At 48.3% G+C, this 27809-nt stretch overlaps 1 protein-coding gene across 3 annotated transcripts; it reads left to right on the top strand.

Moving 5' to 3' along the window:
- Positions 1-67: 67 nt before the first annotated feature.
- cbfa2t2 (CBFA2/RUNX1 partner transcriptional co-repressor 2) lies at positions 68-27809 on the top strand. 3 transcript variants are annotated; one of them, XM_028407079.1, is made up of 10 exons: positions 68-192; positions 20216-20374; positions 20469-20710; positions 20793-20882; positions 22380-22818; positions 24004-24089; positions 24310-24502; positions 25626-25694; positions 25825-26015; positions 26246-27809. In XM_028407079.1, exons 1-10 carry the CDS (start codon positions 165-167, stop codon positions 26585-26587), a joined length of 1839 nt encoding a protein of 612 aa, XP_028262880.1. In that variant the 5' UTR covers positions 68-164; the 3' UTR covers positions 26588-27809. The 3 variants fall into 3 exon arrangements, with proteins under 3 accessions (XP_028262880.1, XP_028262881.1, XP_028262882.1); XM_028407080.1 differs by lacking the exon at positions 68-192 and adding an exon at positions 11479-11881; XM_028407081.1 differs by lacking the exon at positions 68-192 and adding an exon at positions 18240-18375.

A 27809-nucleotide genomic window follows, 5' to 3' on the forward strand; every position in this document is an offset into this window, starting at 1 on the left:
TCTCTTTCAGAACAGATACCTGCTCTGACGTGATGATCAGATGATGATGGTGTCCTGCAGACCGCGCTTCTCTCTGCGTCTTTAACACAGAAGTGGAGGAAACAAGAAGAGGAAGTTTAAACAAAGGCAGCAGCGAGCATCCAGAGCTCCGACTCACTGAAGGCATGGTCGGAATGCCGAGCGCGTCATCGTGTAAGTAAACATTTCTGTTATTGTTTATTGGCACCTGCACGCTGTGACGCACAATGCGCTACAAATGGCCCCATATGTCTGCGGTCTAATGAGTGTGTGTTTTACATAATTAAGAGCCTGAATGGATAGATGTGTTTGCCTGGTAATGAAAATATAGCAGAGCCAGACCCCGTCCACGAAGAAGAAGAACAGCATTATTCTGAGCCTCTCCTCCCACGGGGGAGTCTGCAGAGAGGACTTTGTGGACGTGTTACTTCACATCGAATCATTATAATGAGCAAACAAAACCTCAGTCTTCCTTTTGTCTGCTAAGATCTTACGCTCATTAGGATCCATTAAAGAGTGAGAATAAACTATGCATAACACACACTCTATTTGGATGCATTATCCCTCCACAAGACAGCTATTATGCTGCTATTTGATTGAACAGCAGCTTGTGGTCTATGTGTCTTTTCAGAGGAGGATTTGGAGCCCTTAATCCACCGGGCTAAGTTCTCTCTCTCTCTCTCTCTCTCTCTCTCTCTCTCTCTCTCTCTCTCGCTTTGCACCATCTGGAGTTTACAGCTTTTCAAGACAAAAACACCAGGCGGTGTGAAGCCAGGCTGGAGCTGCTGCTGCTGCTCGATGCCAGGAGGAGTGTTTTCTGTTTCTTTCCTCTCTGCCAGCAGCTTCCTCCTGCTTTACATTAGGGGTCAATAGTGCAGTCCGGCAGTGTGAGCAGCAGCGGGGTCTGAGGGCCTGGGTCACTCTAAGTGTCCTTAACTGTAGTGGATCTTCTGTTTAGGACCTTATAGCCACCAGGGAGCAGCAGAGTGTGTACAGTAAAAGGACTACTGTAGGCAGGTCCAGCTTCAGTCCAAAGATAAAACATTCTTCTGTTTTACCGTAATTGTTGTTTAGTCAGAGAAATGTGATGTTGTTCAGAGAGCTGAGCAGCCCTCTGGGATGCTCTGGGAGAAAATGTGTTAAAGAGCATGTAGCCTCAACATCACCGCACTCGTCAATCATTTCCATCCTGCCCTGATTCAATTAGCCCGACTCGAAAACATGTGGATAATTTGGAACCCCCGACAATTTTCCTCTTCTCTCTTCTTCTTTTCTGTGGGGTGGGTTACAGAGTCAGATTCCAATCCTCTGACATTAAAAGGGGAAATAAACGACAAAGGGGCCCTGCAGGTTTGCATTAGAGACTTAATTGGTTTTGGCTTGAGTGAGCTGTTACTGTTGCCAGACGTGGGCCCTTTGTGTTTTGCCATGTGGGAGAATTTCGCCCCGTGCTGGAGGTAGATGCAGATCTTGTCTTTGTGGACTCTGTGTGTGTGTGCGTGTGTGTGTGCACGCAGTGCGATTTCAGTTGAAAATATGTGCAAATAAGTCAGATTTCATGCGCTCTATCTGTGCATTGCTGTGTGTCATGCATGTGCGTGTGTGTGTTGGGCTGCGAGCCCGGCATCCTTCTCGCTCCCTCTGGTCTCTGCGTGGGTCTTTTCCACCAGCACCAGCACCTGTTAGTGTTTTACTCAGGCCCCTGGGCTACAATGACTGCACAACCTTCCAGATTTGCTCATCAGGCCCATCAGATTGGCTCGAATCTGGCTCCCATTTCCTACCACAGGACCGATTCGGAGCCCGGATTCCTCTGCTCCTCAGTCTAGCTGAGTCAAGCCTGTGTGCAGTTGAGCAGGTTGGAAGTGAGCTGCAGTTGATTAATGACTCACAAGCGGCAACATTTTGATTCAGCGTGCTGCACTGCTGGATCTGACTTCAGTGTTTGCTAAGTGTGGTTTTACTGGAAAAGGGAGATGTTTAAAGTTGGGATTAATCGGGTTGCTTTGTTGCCCAATTCTGCACATGTGTCAACCACAAAAAAAGCAATAATCTGCCACCAAATGACAATTTAAACAGACTTTAATTGGAAGTGCCATATATCTCCTGTTAATCATCTTATGAAGTGAAAATTGGAGTCTGAGATTTTCAGCCAGGGCTGATTATGGTGATGCGTTTATGGCCCCTCTGACAGGAAACAAAAATACATCATCTCTGCAGTTTATTATCAGGTCCCAGTCCGCCACCGCCGCGTCTTCAAACACGCAGGATCTGTCATGTTCATGTTTCGTGAGACCTCTGAGCTTTCTTGTCCTATTGTCTGGTTTCAATTCAGCACACTGTGTTCCCCTGTCTGTTACTTCAGACACTGAAGCAAAAAAAAACAAAAAAAAAACAACACAGAGAACGAGAGGAGTGAGTGAACAGTTAAAGGAAGAAAACAGTGAGAGCAGAAAGGGATTAACTGTCAGGGAGAATGTGAGGCTAATTGAAGCCAGCCCTGCACAGCTGTTTTTTGTTGCTGTGCGGCGCTGCACAGAGCGGCTGGGAGGATAGGATCCAGATGTGATCCTGCACCGAGGATCACCCGGCAATAACAATCCTCACAAATACCAGCCGTACAAGGGGAGACGAGGGATATTAGAGCGTCCACGCTCGTCTGCCCCTCTCTGACAAAACATCACTTCTCCGCCCCTGAGCGATGACCCAGCTGTGCTTTTTACTCCTGAGTGCGGGTGTCTCGGCGGCGGCGGCACGGCTCCCGAGTGTTGTTAACACTGTCATTTTGTTACACTGCCAGCCACCGCCACGACCTCTGTATTCAGGTGTCACGAGGTAGCGTAAACATCACTCTGACACATTCGACTATTCCAAAAAAAAAGGGGGCAGGGTTGGAGAGTGGTTTTGCATATTTTGTCATATGGCTTTTGAAGCACTCAACAAAAAAGCGGATTAAAGCCTCTTTTGTGCGTTCATCTGTTAAAAGTGTTTCATTTAAATCATTGTGGAAAAAATGGAGGGTAATATGCAGGCCCTGTGCAGTGTGTAGGCATTTATTCGCCACTTTAAGTGCAGCCACGTTGCATGGGAACAAAACACTTCACCAAAAAAACAATAAAAGAAGCGAGTGAAAGAAACGTATCAGCACATTATGCCTTTTTAATGCCCGTCCCTCTGTTCCCACTCCTCACGCCTTTCACCCCCGTCCATCACTTCCCTCTTGGCTCAGACAAAGAGGAGTTAGCATTGGTTACCCTCTTTCTCCACGCCTTCCAGGGTTACTTTCTCACCTCCACTGTGGCTCATGTTTCTGCTTCCCTCTGTGTCTCCTCCACTTTTTTTGCCCCTTATCCTTCTTTCTTTCCATCGTCTGTCTTGGCCACCACGCAGAGTCCGACCGCAGCTGGCCAGAGGAAAGCTGACATCCAGCTGTGTGTGAGAGGACTGAGAAGTCTGGTCTGATATAACAGTGGAGCCAACATCACACCTGTTAACAAAAACTCTCTCCATTTTCCTCTTACAATTTGTCACATCTGCCCCTTTTTTAAATTGAATGTTAATAACGCCTCAGCTTTTATTTTTGAAAGAGCCAAACGTCAATAATCATTCTCATATAGATCAAAACACATCCAGCAAAGTCTCTGAGAAAAATAATCACTGCTTCCCATTGTGATCAATAACTGAATGAAGATGAAGTATATCCTCACACTCACACACAGTGAATGTGACAGAGGTTTGTAGCCGGAGTCCACATCACTCCTGAGCTCTTCTTCCTCAGTGTCAGTGGTGAGTTTTATGACTTTTGTCAAGTTCACCTCATCTGTCCCTTCTCTGATTTCACTCCTGCTGGGCCCGTGTGCAGTCAGACACAGACACACAGACACACACACACACTGCAGACGACCTGCTCTTGCTCCCAGCGTGGATTTTGTTCTTGGCGCTCTTGTTTATGTGTCTTGTCCTCAGCTGGTGTCTCTGCTTGTTGTCTTTGCTTGTTTGTCCTAGCAGAGTACTGTAGCGAGATGTCACACAGGTTGTGTGTATACAGACCAACAACAGAGCAGGTGCTGCCACAGCCCCCCTCCCCCATCCTCTCCCTCTCCTCCTCCCCCCTTCGCCCCCCTCCTCCGTGTTGTTCAGCTGCATATTTGTAAGATTTAAAAACAAAGATGGAACGAGTGTGAAGGCAGGACGACGTTTGGACTAGTTTATGTCTTGAAATGAAAAAGAAGGCCGACCAGTAAAACTGTAAATAACTGCACACGTCGCCAGACGTCTGTTAGACTTACACACACACACACCTGAGGGTTGTATTGCAACACTGACAAGTCCAAACATCCCAGAGCCTTCACCTTAGGAAATGCCAACACATGCCCCTCAGTGTGTGTGCATGGGTGTGTGTGAGCAAAGCCAGCCGTTATCTTCCCTTAGCTTTAATTGGGCCCTTCAGAAATCTTAACACACACACACACAAAGTAAAGCCTGGGGGCTCTATCTCAGCCTGGCCAGGTGTTCTCGGCTCCGCTGCCTGATGAACCACCTGCAGATCACAGGTGTGGCCATCGGCAGGGAAGAGAACAACACAGCTGCTCCTGCAGCCTCGGGGAGAGAAGCTGAGAGATGGAAGGCTGCCTTAGAATCCAGGAAACTTCACACGTCAGGCAGGAAAACAGCATGCAGAGTAACATTACATCGTAGGTGGTGTTGTCATCGCCTGCCTCTCTGATCGTACGGCCCACAGGCAGCGTGGAGCAGCTCAGTGTGACGAGTGTGGGGGAGCTGTTTTGACTTTTGACACAGATTGAAAGTTAAATTATTAAAAATAACAATGAAAACAGAAAAGTGATATTCATGCTGCTTTTGTGACATGAGGTCAGCCAAATGCAAGAAGGGAACGTTCCTGTTCAGCCGCTTTCTTTCATATTCTGCAGTTTATTGTGAATTTATTTATGACTGGCAGCTGTTAGTTTTGACTGACAGCTGTCTGATTTGTAGCCATAGACGGAGCATCTGTGATGTCACCCGTAGGTTCCTGAAGAGCCGTTTTGAGTGTGTGTGGGAACCTCCGACCGTCGCCATGTTCGCAGTGCCACAGTCCACCAAAACTTTGTGATTATGGGCGCGTCAGAAGCACGGTGTGATCTTTCTGCTCACTCCACTGCTGGCCTGACTCTGCTCCTCACTCTCCACTTCCTTGCCTGTATTTGCAAATTAGGTAGACTGTGATGCTGCCACCAAAGCACAAATGGCTCTGCAGTAACCTACAAGGAAGCTTCTGTGTTTCATCCCTCCTTATGATGAAACACACACTCATAACATGTGTGGTATTTTTAAATATGAATGTTATATTCTTTTAAAAATGCCGGCAGTCCCCGTCCTTCCACCAGCCAGCTGTGAACAGTCCTGTCCTGTGAGGAATGTCCAGCACATCACAGCTCCTCACTGTACATGTTACATCTGTGTGTGGGCCAGTTCACACACACACACACTCCTCACCACTGCTCCCAAACATGGAGTTGTTTATGAGGACTATTCATGTTTACGTGCCGACAATTGGGTGAGGCTGGCAACACGGAGCTGGTTCTGATCCGCGGTGTCATTTTCTAATTAGCAAAATTGCTGCTTTTAAGGATATTTTAACTGTGAGTGCCGTGGATGGATATCCCCGACACAAGTTAAACAAGGGAGCGGCTGGAACGACTTTGAAAAGTGTGTGGTTGTTGGATATGGTTTATTGGTGAGAAGGCTTTGGCGTCTGGCTACACGCTTGGCTTGACTGCATGGAAACTTCAGGAAGATGCAGCCAAGTGAGCGTGTGACCCACCGCTCATAAATTTAAAGCGCACACACGCCGCCCCTCTCTGTCAGAATCTCTCTCATGCAAACACTTTGACTTATAAACACATTTCTCACTCACTTTCATACCTCTCTGATATTTACTCCTCTCTGTTTGTCTCTGTCTTGTATTACACACTTGTGCACACACTCCAGCCGCCGTGTGTCTCCCCTCCATGTGTGTGGAGTGTAACAGGAGATCTGATGGTTTTCCGTGGGTGAGTAGGCGGGTCAGGCCTTACTTAAACTAATGGCTCCCAGCAGTGTTGAATAGCCAGACACACTGGAGCCGAGGCCTGAGGTTTTGGAATGCCACTGCCGGCTCAATGCCTGCCTTTCATCGGCACCGAGTGAAGGGGAGAGAGAGAGAGAGAGGGAGAGAGAAAATAAGAGAAAGGAGGGGGAGGAAGAGAAGAAGAAGAAAATACGGGACTCATTTGTTATGGGTGATATGAGGATGACTGAAAAGCAGGGCACAATGCTCTTTTCAATGGACGGACAACAGAGAGAGAGGGGTGAGGGCAGGTCGGGAGACTTTGGGGGGGGGGGGGGGGGGGGGGGTGTGAGGTGAGGGGTGGGGGAGGCGTGTTTGGGCTTGTGGGATGTCAGGAGGGGGTAAAGTACCAGTCCCTGGTTGTTTTGTGTAAGAGCACTGTGGGACCCCCTGAGCAGCCACTCATTTGTTCTTAATGTCTCTGAGATGAGCTGTGAATGAGTCTTGAGGGAAGCAGCATGAAACTGCAGCACGTCCAGCTGCAGACGCCGCTGCTGCCGTCATCGCATCACGTTTACTCTTCTTTTAAATGGTGTTCTTGCACTGCAGGAAGTTTAAAGTGGCCTTTTAAGTGTGCATCAAACACCAAAGGAGGACCTGATCCTGGAAGGAAAACACAAACAAATCCAACCTTACAACCCTAAAAACTAGGACATATATCAAATATGACAAAATGGTTTCAGCTAAATTTTCATTAAAAATGGCCACACGACAGCTAGTTTACCTAACAAAACCTCTGCTAAACGTCTCTATGCACCCTGGTCTGGACGCCTGGGACCTTCATGGAAGCTACGCCCTCTGATATGAGATAAACCTCTAATTATCAGTGCATCATGTGACACAATGATGCCACAACCTCCCTGTAACAAGGATGCAAATGTAGTTAGTTCCAATTATGGCAGTAATGCACTGTAAAATGTAACATTTCACTGTGAGCCAATGTAAGAAATGTCATCTTTAAATTAAATATTCAAAAGACAAGCGTAGAAAATTTAGACCAAACTTCACATCAGACTCATGTATGCCTCACACACAGCTGACCTACTCCACGTTGGGTGATGAAGCATCATTACATTTTGCACATTTTGGCCGTGTTGTAACAGAATTATAAACCTTTCCGTGTGTAACCGGGCATGTTTGTGAAATGATTTATCCATTCAGCCACACCGCTTACCAGAACCACTTTGTGGTTTGCCAAGCAAAAGCGTGTGTGTGTGTGTGTGTGAGAGAGAAGGATGTTCTGGGAACCTCACCATTCTGCCGTGCTCTTTAATTTCCACTGTCCAGAACGGACACATTAACCCAGTGAAGGCAAGCTTTACACTCTGCTCTCTGTTTACACGGCCTATCATTCATCTGACCCCGCAGACAGAAAGAAAAGAGCCCCTCACTTTACCCCTGATTACTACCGAGAAGCATCTTATTTGATCTGTGTGTGTGTGTGTTTTTTTTTTTTTTACTGTAAACCGTCCTCCAGACGGACATGGACCTGGAAAATGACGTGTGCCTATTAGATAAATGTGCTGCAGAAGATGTAATGGAAAATATGGCCTTGCAAGATCAGACAGGGAAATCTCTGGCTGCATCAGATTAGCCGACATCAGGCTTCTGAATAGTGATCAGATGGAGAGGAAAGAGCGGAAGGAGACGTGGAGGGGGGGGGGGGGGGCATGCTGGAAAGATGGAGAGAGAGGAGGGAGAGAGGCAGAAATGATGAGGTTTTAGTGAGAAACAACAGCAAAGACATAAATAATTACTGCTGCTGATTGTTAGAGGTCTGACTGTTGTTGATGATTTTCATTGTGTATCTGGATTTTATTAGGAGCAAACATGTGCACAGCAGGCAGCAGCCTGTGAGAAATGAAGCCCATGCAGCAGTGCTGCAGAGGTGTGTGATGGTTTAACATAAAAAAATACAAATATTAAACATGATGTCGTGCCAAAGACGTCTGTAGAGTTGCAGAGATAACCGTATCAGTCCAACAGTAGAGAACGGAGATTCAGAATGCCAGAAGGACTCATTACAAAGTTTCCTGAGGGAAATAAATTAAGACATTTATACGACTCTAGTAAACAACCACCTCCAGGGTTGATAAATGAAGCTCATGTTGAAGACTCCCCCCTCCAAAACTCCAGAGGTGAGTCGATCCACACGGAGACCTTTATCTGAAAACAACTTTACAACAGAAATAAACCTGCAACAAAACCTATTATATTAAATTATCTTAAACCATCTGTTTCTCACTCACTCTTCGCCTCTTTGCCCGTATTTGAAGTTAAGGCAGACTGTAGCACTGACACCATGCTGACGTCTCTACAGACCGTTCACCTCCTCCTCTTCATTCACACGGCTTGTTGTCGTCGGGGTCGCAGCAGCGGTGAAGCTGTGGCTGGTGGGAGTTTGTCCAGGGAACGAGCTGTTCTGGCTCGCGTCCATGCTGTGACGACAGACGGGCTTAATGACTGATGAAGCCACGTTCACATTACAGAAACATGCATGACTCAACACCGTGTGAAGCTTCTGCCTGTAGAAAGCTGCGGCTGGGAAAGGGGCTGCACATAAAGATCCATAGTTCAGCCTGATTTGGCAGCAGTAGCCGTCGCTCGGGTTACCCTGTCAGACTCCTCAGAGAGAGCTGAAAACAAAACGCTCTCACCGAGTGTCAGCTGCATCGCCTCATAAATACAGACGTTATCCTTGTTAGCGTAGCAGCTCTGTATGGGAACCACAGAATCAAACGCTGTAGCATTCTCTGCTGCACCAGCAGTTCTCTGTGACTTGTATTAATCTGTGATTGCGCCAAGTATTGTTGAAATTGCTTCTGCTGATGCTACCAGTGTATTTTTGGTTAGCAAACCTGTTGCCTGTGTTAGAAGCAGACTGTGTTTTTCTAGACACCCCGCAGCAGCAGCAGACGTGCTGAGTGATGCTGCTCGAGGGACCTTGTTTTCTTCAGAGAACATCTTGTGCTTCTCAGAAACTTGATGGTCTCGTTGTTCTGTTGATGTTCAGTTGACCGTTTGGCTGCATGAAGAGTCTGTAGCTCCTCCACAAGTCTGGCACCACCTCATCAAACATTTGCATACACACACATGCACCAAACACCTTCAGCCTGTGCTTTCTAACATCCATTAACATCGGCAGTGAATTTGCATTTGCAGTGGAACCCATTGTTGTTGTCATACTGCTATTGTTGGTGTAAATCACCGGCTATCAGAGCTAATTAGCATCTTAGCGTGATGGAGGTGAGCCCTCAGTCCTCTCCTCCATCCTGAGCTTTACAGAACTGAAACACACATGCTTTCAGTGACTGTGTCTGACTTTAGAGACTCTATCTTGTTTACCCGAATCATAAAATACCTCATATTTCCTCCCCCTCCTCCCAGCTTCTTAAAAAAATGCTGTTTACTTTTTTCTAAAAGTGGAAGTTTGGCTGAAGAGCGTGTGAACAGAACCAGATGCTGCAGACTCTTGTTCTGTCAGCCTCTCTCCTTATCATTCTCTCTCTCACACACACACACATACACACACAATGGCAAACAGCTGCGTGAAGCTTGAGCAGCGACAGTAAAAGGATGTGTGTACATCCAGTGTGTGTGTACATACAGTGCAGCATGCAGACTGCTGCAAACCTGCATCTCAGCACAGATTACCGAGTAACTCAGAGAAACCAGGAGGAGCCACACATGAATATGTGAGGAGCTCTGACAAAGGATTCACAAATCAGTGTGTGAAAGGCTGAGCAGACACACAAACAACTGCACAAAGGTCTGCGAGGCTCCAACAAAGAGCACCACACTTCATGAGGAGCCAAAAGACGCTTCAATTATTAACTTATTTCCCTATCATTTGAACATATACACAGATGTTTTCAGATGTTGTTACACTACTCCTGTCTTCTTCTTCTTAACAACACCAAGTGAAACCAAGCTTCCCAAATGTAAAGACCAAAGTCTAACTTTTGTCTGTTATTAAGCCTCAGAACGGACTCACTCTTCTGCCACCTGCCTCGTTACACCTGGCGTTTAATCTGACTCAGCCAGTGGCCTTTGTCCATTAGAGGTGTCGGTGCTACAGTCACATGTTGGTAACGATATACTGTAAAGCTTCAGATGCTCCTCATTTCTCCATCTCTCCACCCCTCCTCCTCCCTCACCCCCACCACCATCACCACCACCTGGCCCTGCCTCTGAGCCTGCTGACTGACCAGATGCACCCTGAATAGAGCAGGAAGAGAGGAGGGGAAACTCAGGTTATTACTAGGGGTGAATAATCAAGTCAAATGTAGATTTCAGAGTGAAATAAAAACCCACGAATGAGTGTTTAGAAATAATTCTTTATCACATTAGTGTTGATTTCCTCAGGGGCAGAAAAACATCGCACCCTGAGTGTGCTCTGATTTGTTCCTCAGTGGCGTACATGAAGGCAAAGAAAAGAGCCGACACCTTCTTTTAATGAGCCGTTTGTGATGATCTGAGTGTTTGTTTGCAGTCTGTGGATTCTCACACGCCGGTAATGTTCTCTCAATTGTTGGTTGTCTAATTAAAAGCAGATTAATGTCTTATTTACAGCAGGCTTTGGTGCAATCCTCTCTCAAAGTAGAACTGGTGGAGAGTGAATTAAGTGTGCGGGCTGCCCAGTCTCAGCCGGGCACCATTATCTTAACCTGCATTGTGTGTGCATCTCAGGGCCACTTTGTGTGTGTGTGTCTGTGTGTGTGTAAATCTGACAGCGATTTAAGTTTAACTCAGCAAAGATGGAGCGCGGCGCTATAAGAGAGCAGGAGAGGGGAGAAGAATGACTCATTCATGCTCCTCAAGTGTCCCCCAATGGGCTGGCTGGCAAAGCAGAGCTGAGCTGGCTGCGTTAAGGAGCTGAGACAAAAGAGGGCTTCAGGACGAAGACGAGGAGGAGGAGTGGGGGTGGAGGGTTAGTATAAAAACATTTTAAGGGGAGATACCCACTTCTCTTGAAGGGATAGAAGGGAGTGGGACTGCAAAAGACCCCCCCCCCCCCCCCACACACACACACATACACATGCAGATGTACACACACACACACACACTTTTGTCTCCCTTGGCACAGCCTCTTGTTTAGCCTTTAGGTGCCAAAGCAATTAGTTATGTTAATTGCAGGGTCCATTGCCGGTGAATGCAGGTTGAATAGGGCCAGTCAGCAACGAGTGATTGGCCAGGATCCATTGGGGGGAGGGAGCAAGGGAAGGGAGGAGAGGAGAGGAGGGAGTTGTGGTGGGTTTGGGGGGTTGTGTGACGTTGCTGGAGCACTCGGCCCATGAAAACAGAGGAGAGGACAGTGTGTGGGAAAATAGAGGAGGAGCCTGAGCCGAAAGAGAGAGAGAGGCTGAGACAGTGGGAGGCTCAGAGCTTCAGAGAGCCAGGCAGAGAGAGGACGCATGTTTAGGGAGACAGAATACAGGGCAGCAGCAGAGGCAGGACTGAGCACGCAGAGACAAATCAGAACAGCAGAGACAGAAGGGAAGTAAGAGAGAGAGAGAGAGAGAGAGAGAGAGTGTGTGTGTTTTACTGCAGCGCTTGCTGGTCTGCTCAGTTATCTGTCTCCATCTGGGTGCCATCTGTGTCTCTGGCTCTGGCCTTCGCCACACTAGAGCTCACATATGTGGGAATGCAAACACATGCCTGACATATGAAGACGTGGAGTCACAGAAAGGGACAAAAAGCAAAAGGATACGAGAGCAAGCGGCCGACTGAAGAGTGGACTCTGCTAGAGAGGAGGTAGGAGCCAGCCTGTCTTTCTGGCTGTGTGTTTTTATGTTCATGAGGGGAGTGTGTGTGTGTGTGTGTATACTTTGGCAAGCAGTGCACTTTCTGTGCATAGTTTGTGTGTTCCCTCCTAATTCCCAGAGCTGCTCTGCACTGTACAGATGGTACCTCATCCTCTCCTCTTTATCCCTTCATCCTGGTTGACTGAGGTAGAGGAGAAGCTTCCTTTACCTGTGTGCACAACACTACTGCTGCTTCAGGTCATTTTCTGTAAGAACCTCTCAGTGTAACTGTCTTTTTTTCCTTTGTGATCCTGATATTGTGACATTTGCAGAAATTAAAGCTTTAGTGTGGAGATCTTTTTCTCCTTACTAGCAGGAATAGTGAGAGCAGACTTTTTTCCTGCCACCTTAACCTGATGAACTATGACTGACTGTGTGTGTGAGAGGGGCTTATCTCTCTCTCTCAGCTGTCTTTTACTCAGATAGTAATCAGTTCTTCCACATGGCAAGCAGAGCAGAAGAAAGTAGGTAAAGAAGACGTGTGCATCTGTTGTACAGTATCGTAGACATATGGGGGAAGGAGGAGGGGAACTGCTGTGTGTGTGTGTTTCATGCTGCGCCTACATGTTACACACTGACATCAGCAGGAATGTGCACCCCAAACGTCACATTGTTGTGTGTTGGGAGCTGCCCATATACAGTATACCTGTGTGTGTGTGTGAGGAGAAACAGAGACAGGGAGACCTGGTCAGCGTCACAGCAGACCAGGCCAGTCCATCAGGGAGATAGGAGCGGCTGCACAGTCTCAAAACAGAGACCTCTGTCTGCTCTGCTGGACTCTGTCACTGTCCTGACAACAGCCGCCATGTGTGCGTGTGTGTGTGTGTGTGCAGAAGACATTCGAGTGTATTCAGAATTTTCATTCATGCCTGATGCGCTCTCGGTTGTGTCAGTTTCTGCAGAGGCGTGTGTGTGCACCAGGTGTCCTGCAGACATTGTGTCTGCTGAACTACACACAAGGTCTCACAGCTTTTTTCTTTCTGACCTCAAAGCTCCTCTGCTGTGAAACTGTGGTAATAAACAGAGAGACAGACCACCATGACCCCTGCTCGCCATGCTATTATCTGAAGAATTCATGCACGCAATAGTCTACTCTACAGAATACTATTCAGCACACACTTATATATGTATACACACACACACACAGCATAGAGCAGCTGCTTCAAGGGTTTGCTGCAGGAAGTGCTCTATTAGTTCCAGTGGCGAGCGCTGTGATATCTGGCCCGAGGGATTCAGAAAGAGAGAGAGAGGACATGAAAAGGGCTGAGACAAGTAGCGCCTTAAATGATTGTTTCATCGTGGGAAAGCTTGTCTGACTGTGTGTGTTGTTGTAACACACACTGTAGCCTCTATCAGAGGTATCTACTGACCCGTCACTAGCCTGAGAGCTGAGCTCAGGGACCCAGGTCCAGATCTTTATTCACTACACCACCGGGGTCAGCACATGAATTCCTCTACTGCCATTGATTCTATCAAAACAATAAGCTCAAAGCAGCTAAAAAGGCCTGCGCCTCTCACATTACACTGACTCATTCCAGTGTTAATACCACAAATATTACTGCCATGGAGGATTTCCATCAGCAACCCAAGGACAGCACACAGACGGAAAGAGGGCGCCCTCGACCTGAGCACAGGGATGCATTCCCTGGAAAGATGGTGTCGTTTTTCCAATGAAAAACCCAAAAAAGAAGTGCTTGTACACACAACAGAACGCAAGAAAAGTGCAGTGTGTGTGTTGTTGTTGTGTGTGTGTGTGTGTGGGGTGGACAAGTAATGGGTGGTGCTGCCTCTCTTCATGAATTGTCTGTCAGAGTCATTATTTCCTCTGCCTCTCCTTCCCCCAGCTGCCTCCTTCTAAGGTATAAATGAGAGCATTTCACTAACAAACACCCAGCTTGTGTCTCCTGCGGTGCACACAGACACACATGGACACACACTCTTATTGTAGAACACAGTGTAACCCTGCTATCAGAAGGCTGTGTTCTTCAACATACGGCCTCTCAGACCCATACACATGCACGCACAGTGATAACGCTCTTCAAAACACACCTCGGCCCACACGCTCACAAACATACAGTCATCCTCCACGCCGCCTCGCTCTCCACATTGTTTCCAGCACAGCTGGCCTCTTTGTTTTACTTATCTGTCTCGGTGCCTGTTGAGCTTTTTGCTCTTTGTATGCAGCTGGGCTAAGCGAGCCCACAGCTTTTGTTTGTGGACTCACTGCTGCTCAGCTCGGCTTTGAATCACCAAAACCTGAAGGTGACGGATTAGTCATCTGTGTAGCAGTCACGGGGAAAAGTGTAATGTCACTGCTGTGCTGCAGGAGGATTGTTTGTGCGTATTGAATATGAGCTATGGTGTTTTTCCACTGCAGGAACCTGTGAGTCATGTGTGTGTGGAACTATCTTCTGGAACCTTTTCATTGTTGTTTGTTGGAAAGCAGCCCTGCTTCAAGGACTGCAGGGCTGTTTGCATAGGAGAGAACTACCCAGACACTTCAGCTGGAAGTCCTCCTGTCTTTCAAGGAAGGAAAAGGTCCTTCACTAATATGCTGAAGGACTTCTGTGTCCTGAAACGTCACCATGCAGTGCTCGACTTTGATTGGTTAAACGCAACATTTCTATAAATTTAGAGGTAAACAAAGCCCAATCTTTGCCTTTTGCATTGTAAACAATGTTTTTTCTGCACTTTACCACACATACATATGCCTAAATGTGAAGTTGTGGAGTTGATTAGGTGGAGGATGGGGGGGGCATGAACATCTGCAGCACGGCCTGCAGTGAAGACAACATCTGGTTGGAGCTGAGCCCGCCTGTCGCCTCCTGACACCTGGTCTAAAGCACCTTGATTTTAGCTTTTACTTTCACACACCCTGAGCTTACACTGTGTTTTATGGACTACTGTAACTTACCAGCTTGGTGTGTGTGTGTGTGTGTGTGTGTAGAACAGCAGCATTTTTCCTGGCTGGACTTTAAGTGAATTGTCTGGGTTAATGTTGTGCAGGAGACAGCAGGTCTAAATCCTGCAGACAGACACAGATCAGTGTGTGTCCGGGGAGCCCGGTTAGATGAAGCCATGACTTCATCTTCTCTTTTTTTATTAAAATGCAAGAGGAGGAAAAAAGAAGCTTAACTTTTATGCCTCCATAAATGCGGCTGATTGTTTTCCACTTGGCGATTTGGGGCTCATGATGATTGATGGGCAGACAACCCAATCAGTCACAGAGAGGTGAGAAGGGTTGTAACCAGATAGGCAGATAATCCACTGACCCCTCAGAGGGGGTGGAGTGGGGGTGGGGGTGGGGTTGTGACATGATTGACAGACTTGAATTGACCTTAATTGTTAAGCCACTCAGAGCATTTGTGCCTCCGGCATGCCGGTCACTTCACAGGTGTGTGTGTTACTTTAAGGATGGCTCCTCTCTGCTCAGCTGGCTGATGACAAACACAACACCTGGTGACACACACACACACACACACACTAAGACAGGATGACATACATTCACGTCCACGGCCCAGCTGTGTGTGATGCAGGCGTGTGATTGAATAACACATTCATTTGACCTGTTGACAATGGAGCTTGTAACAGAGGCTAACTGCATGTGTGTGAGTCTGTGGGGGTCATGCTGTGCAGGACACAGACATGACGGGATGATGTGAGACCACACAACAGTTTCACCATGATGACACAAAAACTGGCCACAGCAGGAAAACCGATGTGATGTCATCAGCTGTCCGTGGAGGACACGTTTCTTTTTATCGGCCGTAGTTGTGTTGTTTGTTTTGGTTGTCGTCATGTTTGTGATGCTTCTGCTGCATCCGAGCAGAAGTCGTAAATATCAAACATGTTTTATAATTGTAGCCAGCCGTACAGTATGAGAACTTGTGGCTGAAATGGGTTTTAAGGTCGACCTTCCGCTCTCCTCCCTGCAGTGTGACCTCATGACCACAGTCCGCCCGTGCTGTCCAAACCTCCTCCCCCCGCCTCCAGCAGCATCACCTCACTCTCTGCCTCTTTCCTTCTCTTTCTGTCATTCTTCGTTTTTATGGTTGACGTCTGTCGGCCTCGCCGCCGCCACCCCCCCCTCCTTTCTCATTCTGCCACTAAGTACATTTCCATCCCTGCGTGTCTTTTTTCAGCGTGTGACGTGCTGGATTACAGCAGTGTTTTTGTAATTATCTCACTGAGTGATGAGGTTATGCAAGGCCTTCTCCGGCCATCACTCTGTCACCAGGACATGTGACTGTTTCACTTCAGGGACTCACGTCCGGGTCTGTGCTTCTTCACGTGGAATTCCCAACAAAAGTCGTCCACTCCGTCCCTCCGTGCACACATCCCCCTCTCTCTCTCTCTCTCTCTCCGTACTGTCAACCCTGCCACCTCCCCATCGCTCCACCCTCCCGAGCAGGAGTGAGGAGTGTTGACATTGGGCTTTATCCAAATATGTAGTCTACGGGGCTGGAAGGTGGTGATGAGAGCCAAGAAAAACAGCCTGGATCTGAGTCTGACAACCAGGCTTGTCTTTCTGATGAAACCAAATGAAAACTGTATTTTCTCTCCCCGGCGTTCCTCCCTGCCGTCCTCCATCTTTTTTTCTCACTCAATTTTTTAACTGTGGTGCCTCTTATGCAGAATAGTTAAGATACAAGTAAATAAGTCACTTTAAGTCTTTAAATGTAGCAGACTGCATGTTGAGTTCTGAGAGCTCATTTTTTTGTGGGCTGTTCCAAATCACGTCACTGCTGTCTCGTTTTATCTGTTATTTATTTATTTAGTGAGAAGTTAAAGGAGCTCAGGTGGAAGTGTTGTGGAAACAGTTGAGGAGGCGTCAGTCCGTCCCAGGAGAGCACTAACATAAATGAAGCTGATTGAAATAAGCAGAGGGGGACACACGTCCTCCTCTGATTGGACACCGTAAAAACTACTGAACCTGTTATTTAGCTGGAGCTCTCTGACACTGAGAGTGGCCGTGCAGCGCTGAATGATCTGTTCTGTGGCTGTGTGAGAGTCACTGCCTGTGTGTGTGTGTGTGTGTGGGTGGAGGTCAGGAGGGAGCGCAGCATAGAGGAACAGATGTGCGCTGTATTGTGGCTGTGTGCGTGGACGGACGGGGACCAGGTGCAGCCTTTGTCTCCCAAGCATTTAAGTCCACTCGCTTGCATTCAGCTGCCTCGTGCCTCCCCCCTCCCTCCTCCTCCTTCTTTCTCCTCTCCTTGGAGGGAGGCAGAGATGTGTGTGTGTGTGTGTGTGTCAGGGCTGCCTTGGCTTAGAGGAGGAGGCTCCAGCAGTCCCTTCTGTGCCTCCCCTCCTCCCCCCTCCTCCCTCACAGGTGACTGTTGGAGGTCCCAGCTGGCCGGCTCTTGGCCGATTAAATCCATATGGTACAGAAGGAGGAGGAGGAGGAGGAGGAGGAGGAGGAGGAGGAAGGAGTCTGGTTAATTTTTAAATCAATTGCTCTGCTTTTAGTTTCATTGCTTCTAACGTTAGTGGATACAAATATGGATTTATTTGAAATACTTTGTGTGTGTGTTTATTTTTGGAGCAGTTACAACATGTTTTATAACAAGCGTGTGTCCCAGTGCCTCCTCCTTTAACCCTTTGTGACGTGGACCGTGTCACTATAATAAATGAATAAAAAAAACGAATGTAAAATGATGGACCGATCCTCAAAATATCTGCACACACACACACACACACAGGTGTTACACTACACTAAGCTTTCACACTTAAATAGAAGCCATATGTTTAGCATTAGTTAGCATCAGTTAGCTCCTTACAGCTCTCTTTAGTCCTAGCTTTTTTCCACTTCTGAGAATGTGTGTTATGGCTGCAACAAGCAGTTTGATTAAATGTGTATCACATAAGTGTGTGTCAGCAGGCATTAACGTGTGTGTTCTAAATTGAATCAGTGCACATGCCATGGATTTTTTTTAGAAATTAGTTGGGCCTGTGTTGCATCCTCTCTTACCTGATCCACAGTGACAAGACAGAGAGAACACACACACACCTCACAGCTCTCACACCGCACTCACCAAGAGTTTAGACTTTAAAGTAAAAACATTAGCTTAATAACCCCTAACAGTGAACCCCCAGTGTTATTTATGTCTCTGTGTGTCCTCACTGAGGACAGACGGAGGTTCCCTAAGCTTCGTCCGTCCTCTCGTTCTGTTATTTAACAGCTTCTCTTTCACCGTAGTGTCTCTGCAGAAAGAGTCTGAATCATCACCTGCAGAGGCAGAGGCAATTAGAGCCGGCTGAATGTTTTAATGCAGACGAGCGTCACCTGAAGCTGAACAAACAAGGAACACCTGGCTAGCAACAGCCATCAGCACAGATGGATGTTAGGTTTCCATCGCTGCAGCAACAACTGTTGTAGAAAGTAAATAATGGAGCACAAGGTGATAAAACTCTGTGTTTAAGAGGAGACAGCAGCACAGACTGGTATGTTTTTGGTTACATCAGAGGACTTTTAACAGTGAGTGTGAGAGCTTCTTTACTTCAGTGTTGTTTCCCTGCTGATGTGTGGTGAGGAGCTTTGTGTACCTTGTCTTTGTTCCATTAGAGCCAGGATGACAGGTGGCATTTAGACCGGACAAACAGCCCGCACATCCTCCTCCTCTGAGCCGACAATCACCTGAGTTAACATCAGACCGCTGTGTGTGTGTGTTTTAGTGACAGCTGCCTCCCCCGACGCTCCTACGACCATAATACCACGGACTCAGGTGCTCGCAACCCAGATGAAGTCATCCAACTATGTGCTCCATCTAATTGACAAGCAGAGGCAATTCTATGTGGGCTGTCAGCAATATGTGCACCCACACCTGATGTCTCCTGTTTTGGCTAACGTTTCCTCTGGCTAACACAACAAAACTGTGCAGCATCTTAAGATGAAAGCAGCTGCAGCCTCATTTCTCTGTTCTCAGTGTTAAAGTGCTGTGTGCCAGTCAAACACTTCTGGAAGCAGCTCTGATGATGTGTCAATACATCCCCTCTCCCCTGTGTGTGTGTGTATGAAGTTGTTTACATGGTAACAGTGTTGACACTAAGGCCATATGCCCCGTTGATTGTGTTATTGAGATGTCAGTCTAATTTCCTGGCCATAAGGAGGGAGTGTGCGGAGCTTTGGAAGCTGTGTGTGTGTGCTGCAGGCTGCTTCCTGCGGTGCTCTGGCAGACCGAGTGTGTGTATGTGTGTGTGTGGAGGGTATGATGGTCCAAATGTCTGTGTGGATCCCTCCTTCCTGCCCCCCTGTGTCGGTGAACAGGTGGAGCGATGGCAGGCAGGCCACGAGGCTGAGAAGGAATGAGAGGGTGAGGAGGACGGCGGGACGGAAAGGAGGACGGTCAAAGCCGTATAATGAGCCGCGTGTTTGACACATGAGCAGATAGGACGCTGAAGGCGAAGTGAAGGTGCAGCTACGTTTACAGTTTCTCTCATAGAAATGCGTTTAAGTCCTTCTTTTGCCTTCCAACCTTCATACACTGCGGCCCGCGTGGCTCAGGGCCGTGCAGAGTTCATGGCTGTGGAACAGATATAAAGGGCTCCATTGAAGCACTAAAACCATGAGAGCACATTTAAAAAGCCGCTCTCCGCCGACCCCTGACCTGTGGGGCCATGCTTGTCTATTAACCGTCAATTCTCATAGCAGTTAGAAAAGTCTGATCCACTCTAAATGGAGACGGGACCCGGCCTTCACGGATCTCCAGGAGACAAAGACGCCTTCTGATCCCGCACCCCCCCGCTTTCTTCGTACCCCCTTATCTGGTGGTCTCATTCATCGTCAATAGCATATTGAGAAGTTGCGTTTAACATTCAAAAGCTTCGGCGATCTTGTTAGTAAAGCGTGAAATAGCCCCGTCCCTTTCTCTCCCCGCCTCTCCTTTCTTTCTTCGCCCGCCCTTATTTGCTGCCGAGCTCAATGAGAGGCCTTTCTTCTCCTGCACAATAGACTTCTTCAGCATTTCTTCTGTTATTGATCTGAATGGGTGAGAGTGAGGGGCTAAACTTTAGACATCTGGCTCTTTGATGGGGGGGGCAGGGTGGCTGGTGACCAGGCAGTATGTGCTGTATGATGTGGGGTGGTGTTGTGGGGGCATGTTTCTAACTACAAACTCACTGAGCTGACGGATGAAGTAAGAGCAGCGTCTCACGTGTGTTTTCTTCCTTCTCTGAGATTGTATATCTGTGTGTTCAGCAGGTTTTAATTTGCTTCCCACCGGACAGTGACGTTCTGACCCACAGCTGACCCCCTCCCTCTCTCTCTCTCTCTCTCCCTCTGCAGACAGTAGAGAGAAGAAGAGCCCTGCCATGCCCGGTTCTCCTGTGGATGCTAAGACTCATTCCAGATCAGCCCCCAGCAGCAGCGCCAGCTCCACTATGCCACCCCTGCCTTCTGTCAACCCCAGCGGCCCCCGCCCGGCCTCCTTTTCCACCACAGCATGTAAGATCTGCCTCACACCATCTGTATTGATCAGTAGGGAAATGTCTGCACAGACCTTAACTTTCCCTCCTCTCCCTCACTCTCCCTCTCCCAGTGACAAACGGGAATCACCATTCCCCGCCGATGCTGAATGCCGTGCCGTCCCCGCCGCAGCGATACAGTAACGGACCATCCTCCTCCTCCTCCTCCTCGCTGGCTAACCAGCAGCTGCCGGCCACCTGTGGGGCTCGCCAGCTGAGCAAGCTGAAGCGTTTCCTGACCACGCTGCAGCAGTTTGGCAACGACATTTCTCCTGAGATCGGAGACAGCGTCCGCAGCCTGGTCCTGGCCCTCGTGGTAACTTCAGTTAATATTTGTTTTTGTTAAATTTCCTTTTCCTTTGTCTCCTCTAAACCTCCATCTTTGCTTGTTTTCACAGAATTCAACAGTTACAATTGAGGAGTTTCACTCACGGCTGCAGGAGGCCACCAACTTCCCCTTACGGCCGTTTGTTATTCCGTTTCTCAAGGTAAACAAAGCTCCACCCGTCCTGTTGTCCTTCTTTTTCTTTGCTCAGCCCGTGGCTGTCAGTCAGCAGATATCAGAATGATGTGAATAATCTATGAGCTGGTTCCAGAGTTTCCAGGATACACTGCCTATAAATAGGCCTCTGCTAATTGAATTGACTGCTTCTCAGAACCATCAAGATGTGGACTTGACAAGCAACAGATGAGCGTGTGTTAAACAGCCTCTTGAGCCCCTTTGTAACCAGCAGAGTCTGCAAGGCTACACTTTTTAGGAGCTGCTCTCAGTAAAGCGGCTCATAAATCTTCACTCTGTTGCATCGCTGCACTCCAAGCGGCCCAGATCTGCTCTTTTACCTCTTACTTACCTTTTGAAGCCCCCCCCCCCCCCCTTCTTCCATCTGTCTGCCTGCCGGAGGAGACAAGAATCCTCTGTTTCCCTCCTTCCACTAATTTATTAGGAGGGCGTGGGCTCCCCACAACTTAATTCCAATGCAGTTTCTCTTGAAGAGATGGGACAGATGGGGGCCAAGTCTGTGAGGAAGTGGTGAGTAAGGGAGAAGGAGAGAGAAGGAAAAGTGGGTACTCGGAAGTGTGAAACATGCCTATAAAGTGTTCCCTTCCCTTTTTATGGTCTCCAGTGCGCCATATGGAGCCGCTGTCCCGCTTTTTTAAAAGAGCATTCAGCTGCCAAGGCGCCGCCAATCTAGCATCCGCCCCGCTTGAACCCCAGAGATCCCTCTGCTCGACTGACACACACAAACACACACACACACTCTCTGCACATGTGTCCGCTAGCATGGGGCCCCGGGGAAGGAAAAGGGACGCAGAGGAGCGTGGGAGACGAGGCCAAAGAGAGCGCAGGGGGTGATACGGAGAGAGGAGGCCGTAAAGTATCAGCATGTTTAAGAGAAAGAGTTTAAGCTTAACTGAAAAAAAATGAGATTGGAAAGTGCTGTGATTAGAGGTCAGTCACAAAACGCAGCGAGGAAGTGCTGTAATTGCAAACACACTGAAGTCTGTTCCTAATTAGGGAAATGCAGGGAACAAAAGCAAGATGGAAAGATTTCACAGAGACGAGTCATAGATAAATACAAGGGAAACACACAGGGGGGGGGGTTGTTTCAAAATGTCGTATCATCACGCATACCTTTGCTCTGACCACCATACTGTGCTCAACGCTCGTGCTTGTGTCACAGAATAACACCCAGATCCAGGTCAGGCCTTTCAGCCAGACCTCAAGGAGTCAAGTCAGCCCCCCCGCCCCCTTTCCTCCAGAGCCAGGCGTCCCCCACAGGAGCCAGATCTGCTCTGTGTCTCTGCAGGTCTGCTGCAGTGGAGCGGTGGTCTGTGTGGGTCGCTTCTGCTCTGCTTGATGCAGCTCTCCCCTCCTGTTTGTCCCTGACAGACCGTCTGCTGTTCCTCTGAATGTTCAGGATGTGGTTCAAACCACTCCTTTGCACTTAATCAGAAATTAATTATTAATTTTCTTTTCTTCATAGGCAAACCTTCCCCTGCTGCAGAGGGAGCTGCTTCACTGTGCACGTGCAGCCAAGCAGACCCCGGCTCAGTATCTGTCCCAGCACGAGCACCTCCTGCTCAGCACCACTTTGGCCTCCTCTCCAGACTCTTCCGAGTTGTTGATGGAGCCTCCCGAGGCGGTGACCAAGAGACACAGCCCCAGCAGGCCTAAAGAGAACGGCTTCCACGAACGTCCACCCGTTGCCATGGAGCCTGCCGCCAAAAGGATTTGCACCATCAGCCCCGCTCCCCGACACAGCCCTGCCCACCCACTGCCCCTCACCGCCCAGCTTCACCCGACCCCTCCGCCCTTGCAACACTACGCTCTGGATGACATCGCGGTTCCGCACATCCTTCACCGCGAGCACAGCCAACGTGTGCTGGAGATCCGAGAACTCAAGGACCGGCCGCGACTCCCTGGTACGGATCCAAGCTCACACAGTCTGGCTCTTCACAGGAGCAAGATTCAGAAATGAATATACTCACATACAGACACACATGTATACATTCTGAACGCGACAATGGGTGGTCTGTGTGTGTGAGTGTGCCTGGGCAGCGTATATCTCTGGAGTCAGTGTAAGTGTATAAACAGAGCCACACTGTCCAGGCAGGGAGGGTTGGATCTACTCTGCTGTGTATCTACCATCCATTTGGGGCTTGTCAGCACTTGGTGGAAACAGCAGTAGCTCACACAGACACACACAGGAACCCCCCCCTTCCCCCCACACACACACACAGACACACACCTTGATATGTTCATGGTAGAGGTGCTGTGTTTACGAGGCCATAGTCCCTTGTCTGACAGCCTCCCGCCCGCCTGCCGCCACTTAACTCACAGGCCTGCACACGCACACGCACACACACACACACCCGTCCACACACTTGTGGCTTTGAACTGATGAATGCTGATGAGAACCAGAAGGATGAGGAGGAGAGTGTGTGTTTGTGTGGACTCTTCAGCAGGCCTTGTGTGCATGTGGTGAAGAGACTGTGGTCTGCATCTGTGTGTGTTTGTGTGTGTTTGTTTTACTGAAAACTAATGAAGTGTGTGTTGACATGTTGTGCCTCTGCATGAACACAAATGTTTACATTTTTTAATTAGATGTTGCTTAAGATGTAACAAAATGACAGAATCAGATTGTGTGTGTGTGTGTGCGTGCGTGCGTGTGTGTGTGTGTATAATGGTCCACAGTGAGTGTCAGACCGGCTGGTTGTGTTTAGAAGTGGAGCCACTCCACTCAGCCTGAGTGTCTCCCTGCTGGAATGCTGTAAGTTTCAGGAGGGGAGGTGCTCAGGGAGAAGTTTGGGAGTGTGTGTGTGTGCGTGTGTGTGTGTGACAGCTGACTTCCAGATGTGTGCTGGGTGTCTGTTTTGCATCAGAGGCTTCTTTTCTCCCCCCATTCACTCCACCTTTGTTGCTCAGTCCCTGTCGGATGTGTGGACAGGCCGCCTTTCATGCAGTGTGTTTGTGTGGATTTTATACTAGTTTACTTTGTACAGACACACACACACACACACCTTTCACTTACTCCCTGTTACTTGTGGCTTCTCGTACATTAAGATGAATGCTAATCACCTGCGGTCTGTCTCGTGTGTTTTAATTAGGCACTAACGGGGGCTACCGTGAGGAGCCGGTGGACCACAGACTGACAGACAGAGAGTGGGCTGATGAATGGAGGCATCTGGACCATGTAAGTCTGCAGACAGGCACCATGACTGCTAATGGCTTGTGATATGGAAAAGATGTTATTTGTTTTACTCGGCTAATTACATCTGTATCACTTATCTGGCAACTTTTGGGTTGCCAGATAATAAAAAAAAACCTTCGCCTGGACCTACATTTATTTACAAGTTGAGATTTGAAGGGCAGCGACACACAACCCTGAGAATGATGTCTTCTCCATCCCTCAGGTGCTGAACTGCATTGTGGACATGGTGGAGAAGACACGGAGGTCAGTGAGCGTGCTCAGACGGTGCCAGGAGTCCGACCGCGAGGAACTCAACTACTGGAGACGGCGTTCCAGTGAGCAGGAGGACCCGCGCAAAGGAGGCTCAGGCTCCGCCCCCTTCTCCAAGACGCACAGCCCTCACACGGCAGAGTCCGGTGGGTACCTCAGAGCCACTGATTGATTCTGTTCTGATGCCTATAGTTACCATGGCGATGCTCACAAAATTACAGAGCATTTATTCGAACGCCACTTTGCTTCTGTTTTTATGACAGAAATAGAAATTTAAATGAAACTGAGGAAGATTTTTCTCCCTCAGAGCATCATAGATGAGCATCAGTCTCACTGAAAAACAGATGGAAGGAGAACCGTCAGCAGTTCCCTCCAAGAGACTGATAAACTGTTACAGACCCAGCACACATGTCTTCAGATAATAACAGGATATAATGATTTGGACATCCTGAGATTAGACGATACCAAAGTCTGAACAGAAACCAGGACATCCTCACTGCCGTTAGTCCTCTTCCACACTCACTACATCTGGTGGTGAGTCGGAGAACTGCAGCTCAGTCACATGTGAGTGAGTCCTTCCACAGTTAGTCCCACAGTCTGCTGTGTACCGGCAGTGTTCCCTCTCTGTGCCAGCCTCGTCGTCCCCCTGCTGCTCCATAGTCACAGACAGGTGCCAGGACTGGCCTCCGCCATATCGGCCACAGAAGGGCCGTCCTGCAGGCTCAGAGACCCAGAGCTGGCTGACTCGCCAGAGCGCCATCTGGGCTCCCAGCCGGAGAGCCCGCCTGCCTGCCCGCCTGCCTGCCTGGGCTTGTGCTGCGGTAGCGGGGGTGTATGAAGGCTTGGTGGAAGAGAGGGGGATGTAAATGAAGGCAGAGAAACAGGACATGAGAGATGAGCCAGGCAGCACATGCGAGGCAGAAATGAATTGAGATGCAGAGAGAGAGAGAGAGAAGAGAGAGAGAGAGAACAGACAGAATATTGACACAGCTTGTTGGTCTGCTGTTCGCTCCGAGCCAAACACATTCCTCTCTGCAGCTTTCAGATCTCAGATCAGTCCAAGACTCTGATAACCACCGTGCACATCGGCCTAGATATGAATCAATGCATGTGATACTATAACTGCCCCCCCTCCCATATGAGGCCTGTCTTTCAGCACACCTGTTAGCTTTATTGTGCTGTCAGTCACAAAGTCTGTTATCATTTTAAAAATTAATCATAAGCCCTGACAGGTGCTGATCCCTTCTGTCTCTGCCTTCCTCCCCGCAGACTCCCAGCGTGACTTCACTCCTCGGCCAGGATCAGCATACGTTACCGATGAAATCTGGAGGAAAGCTGGTAGGAACTGAGTACTTTGAACTCTTTTATATATTCCGATTATAAAGAATCTCCCCCCTGGGATAAATAAAAATCTAAATCTGAGTAAAGTTGAAACAAACTGAAACCCTCGTCTCCTCCTGATGTGTAGAGGAAGCCGTGAACGAAGTGAAGCGTCAGGCCATGGACGAGGTTCAGAAAGCCGTAGCAGAGGCCGAGCAGAAGGCGTTCGAGATGATCGCCACAGAGAGGGCGAAGATGGAGAAGACTCTGGCTGAGGCGAAGAGGAAGGCGCAGGAGGACGCCATCATGGTCATCAATGAACAGGAGGATTCCAGTGAGGTGAGTGCAGATGGCAGTGAAAAGAGATATCAGTGGATTCTCACTTCCTGTATCAGCCGGGCTCTGGATTATCATCATGAATATTTTATCAACAATAAATTATTTACCATTTAATAAATCATTAACAAGAGATTAAATGACTTGGCTTAAGGGAACAGGGTTACTGGCATCTAAGAGCTCTCTCTATTCCTCAGTGAGACGTGCATAATTAACTCACAGTTTCTCTTCAGTGTTGCTGGAACTGCGGCCGCAAAGCCAGCGAGACGTGCAGCGGCTGCAACGCCGCTCGCTACTGTGGGTCCTTCTGCCAGCACAAAGACTGGGAGAGACATCACCTCATCTGCAGCCCAGGACTTCAAGCTCAACCCAAACCGGTCACTGCAAGCAGGGCGGCGGCAGCAGCAGCAGCAGCGGCAGCAGCTGCCGGGGTGTCTCCTGTTGGTCTGACTGGGGTCAAAGCTCCAGACGGTGCGCCTTCAGCCTCCAGTCCAAGTGGAGAGAAGGCTTCAGTCACATCTCGCTCCTCCACGCCCTCCACCCCTGCCACAGCCACTGAGACCAACGGACACTAGGATGCAAAAGGACTTCAGCATATCCTCTCCATCGGCGGGGAAAGAGTGGAATCGGCAGCATGAGGGGACTATTTGTGGGTTAAGTTAGGATAACAGATTTTTCATCATACTCTTTGGCAGATAAAAAAGGACAGATTATGGATGACTGTTTGAGTGATATGTCAACTGGGACTTTGGCTTTGGCAAAGAACAGAAGGACTCGTCTCGAATGCATCCATTGGATGAGCAGATCTCCCTAACAGATGGAAACGTGTTTGTCGTCGTCCAAACCCCAAAGTCTTGGATCTGTGAGGACTGAAAAAAAAAAACCTGACGATTGATCTCAGTTTGTCTGGGATGCAGGGAGGAAGTTATGAAAGGAAGGAAGGCATATGAGAAAAGACAGAGGAGATTAAAAAAAGACACCCCCGTCCTCCTCACCCTCCTCACCCAACCACATGAACCAATATCCTCACTCTGTTTTGAATAAATTAGGGAAGGTGGAGGTGTGATAACATGAGGAGTGGACTCTGCAGCTCACATGTATACATCAATATTTGCTCGCCAAACTCTGTTGTCGGGTTGTGTGAATATCGTGCTGTCAGTGAATATCGTAAAAAGTTTATTTTTGTCAAAGCAATATAAAAAAAAATAAAGTGTTCAGGTATTTCAAGTCGTTTTTGCATCACCAAAGTCACTAAAGAGAGAGTCAGTGTCATCGCCTGTAGCCGTCTTTGTGGAAACAACAGATAATTATTATAGAACCCCCCCCCCCCCCCCCATGCTTTCTTATTTCTGAGCAGAGGAAGAGGTGATCGGATCAAGTACGCACAGGAACATCAAACTTTATTCCACTTATTTCACTTTGGCACTTGTTCACGTCACCAGCTGTGTGCGCGGCAGGGTCAGACGCTGCTCGCTCTTTCCGCCATGGTGGCAACAACATCTGCACCAACATCTGGTCTGCAGAATGGATTCTCACTGATGCTGGCATTGCCATGGCGCCAGGTACAGAGCAGTGACTCCGCCCCCCCACAGAGAGAATCTCAGGAGCTGAACTGTTTTCGTTTGTGTGTACAGACTCATTCTTGTTCTTTTTGTCACAGTTTAGGTTCAGTTTAGTGAGGACTTCTGGTACTCTGCTGTTACAACTCAGATGTTTTTCTTTTTTATTTGTTTGTTGTAAGATGACTTTGTAAAGAATATTATGAGAGAATGCCTTTATTTTGTGAGCCATCACCAC

Source organism: Parambassis ranga, chromosome 5 (genome assembly GCF_900634625.1).
Source record: "Parambassis ranga chromosome 5, fParRan2.1, whole genome shotgun sequence".
In the NCBI taxonomy this organism is placed as follows: domain Eukaryota; kingdom Metazoa; phylum Chordata; class Actinopteri; family Ambassidae; genus Parambassis; species Parambassis ranga.

Excerpts from the sequence above, each read along its gene's own strand:
- cbfa2t2 (XM_028407079.1), top strand. The coding sequence starts at position 165 with ATGGTCGGAATGCCGAGCGCGTCATCGT. Across the intron at positions 20,711-20,792 it reads GCCTGGTCCTGGCCCTCGTG|AATTCAACAGTTACAATTGA; the intron begins GTAACTTCAGTT and ends TTGTTTTCACAG. Across the intron at positions 22,819-24,003 it reads GGACCGGCCGCGACTCCCTG|GCACTAACGGGGGCTACCGT; the intron begins GTACGGATCCAA and ends TGTTTTAATTAG.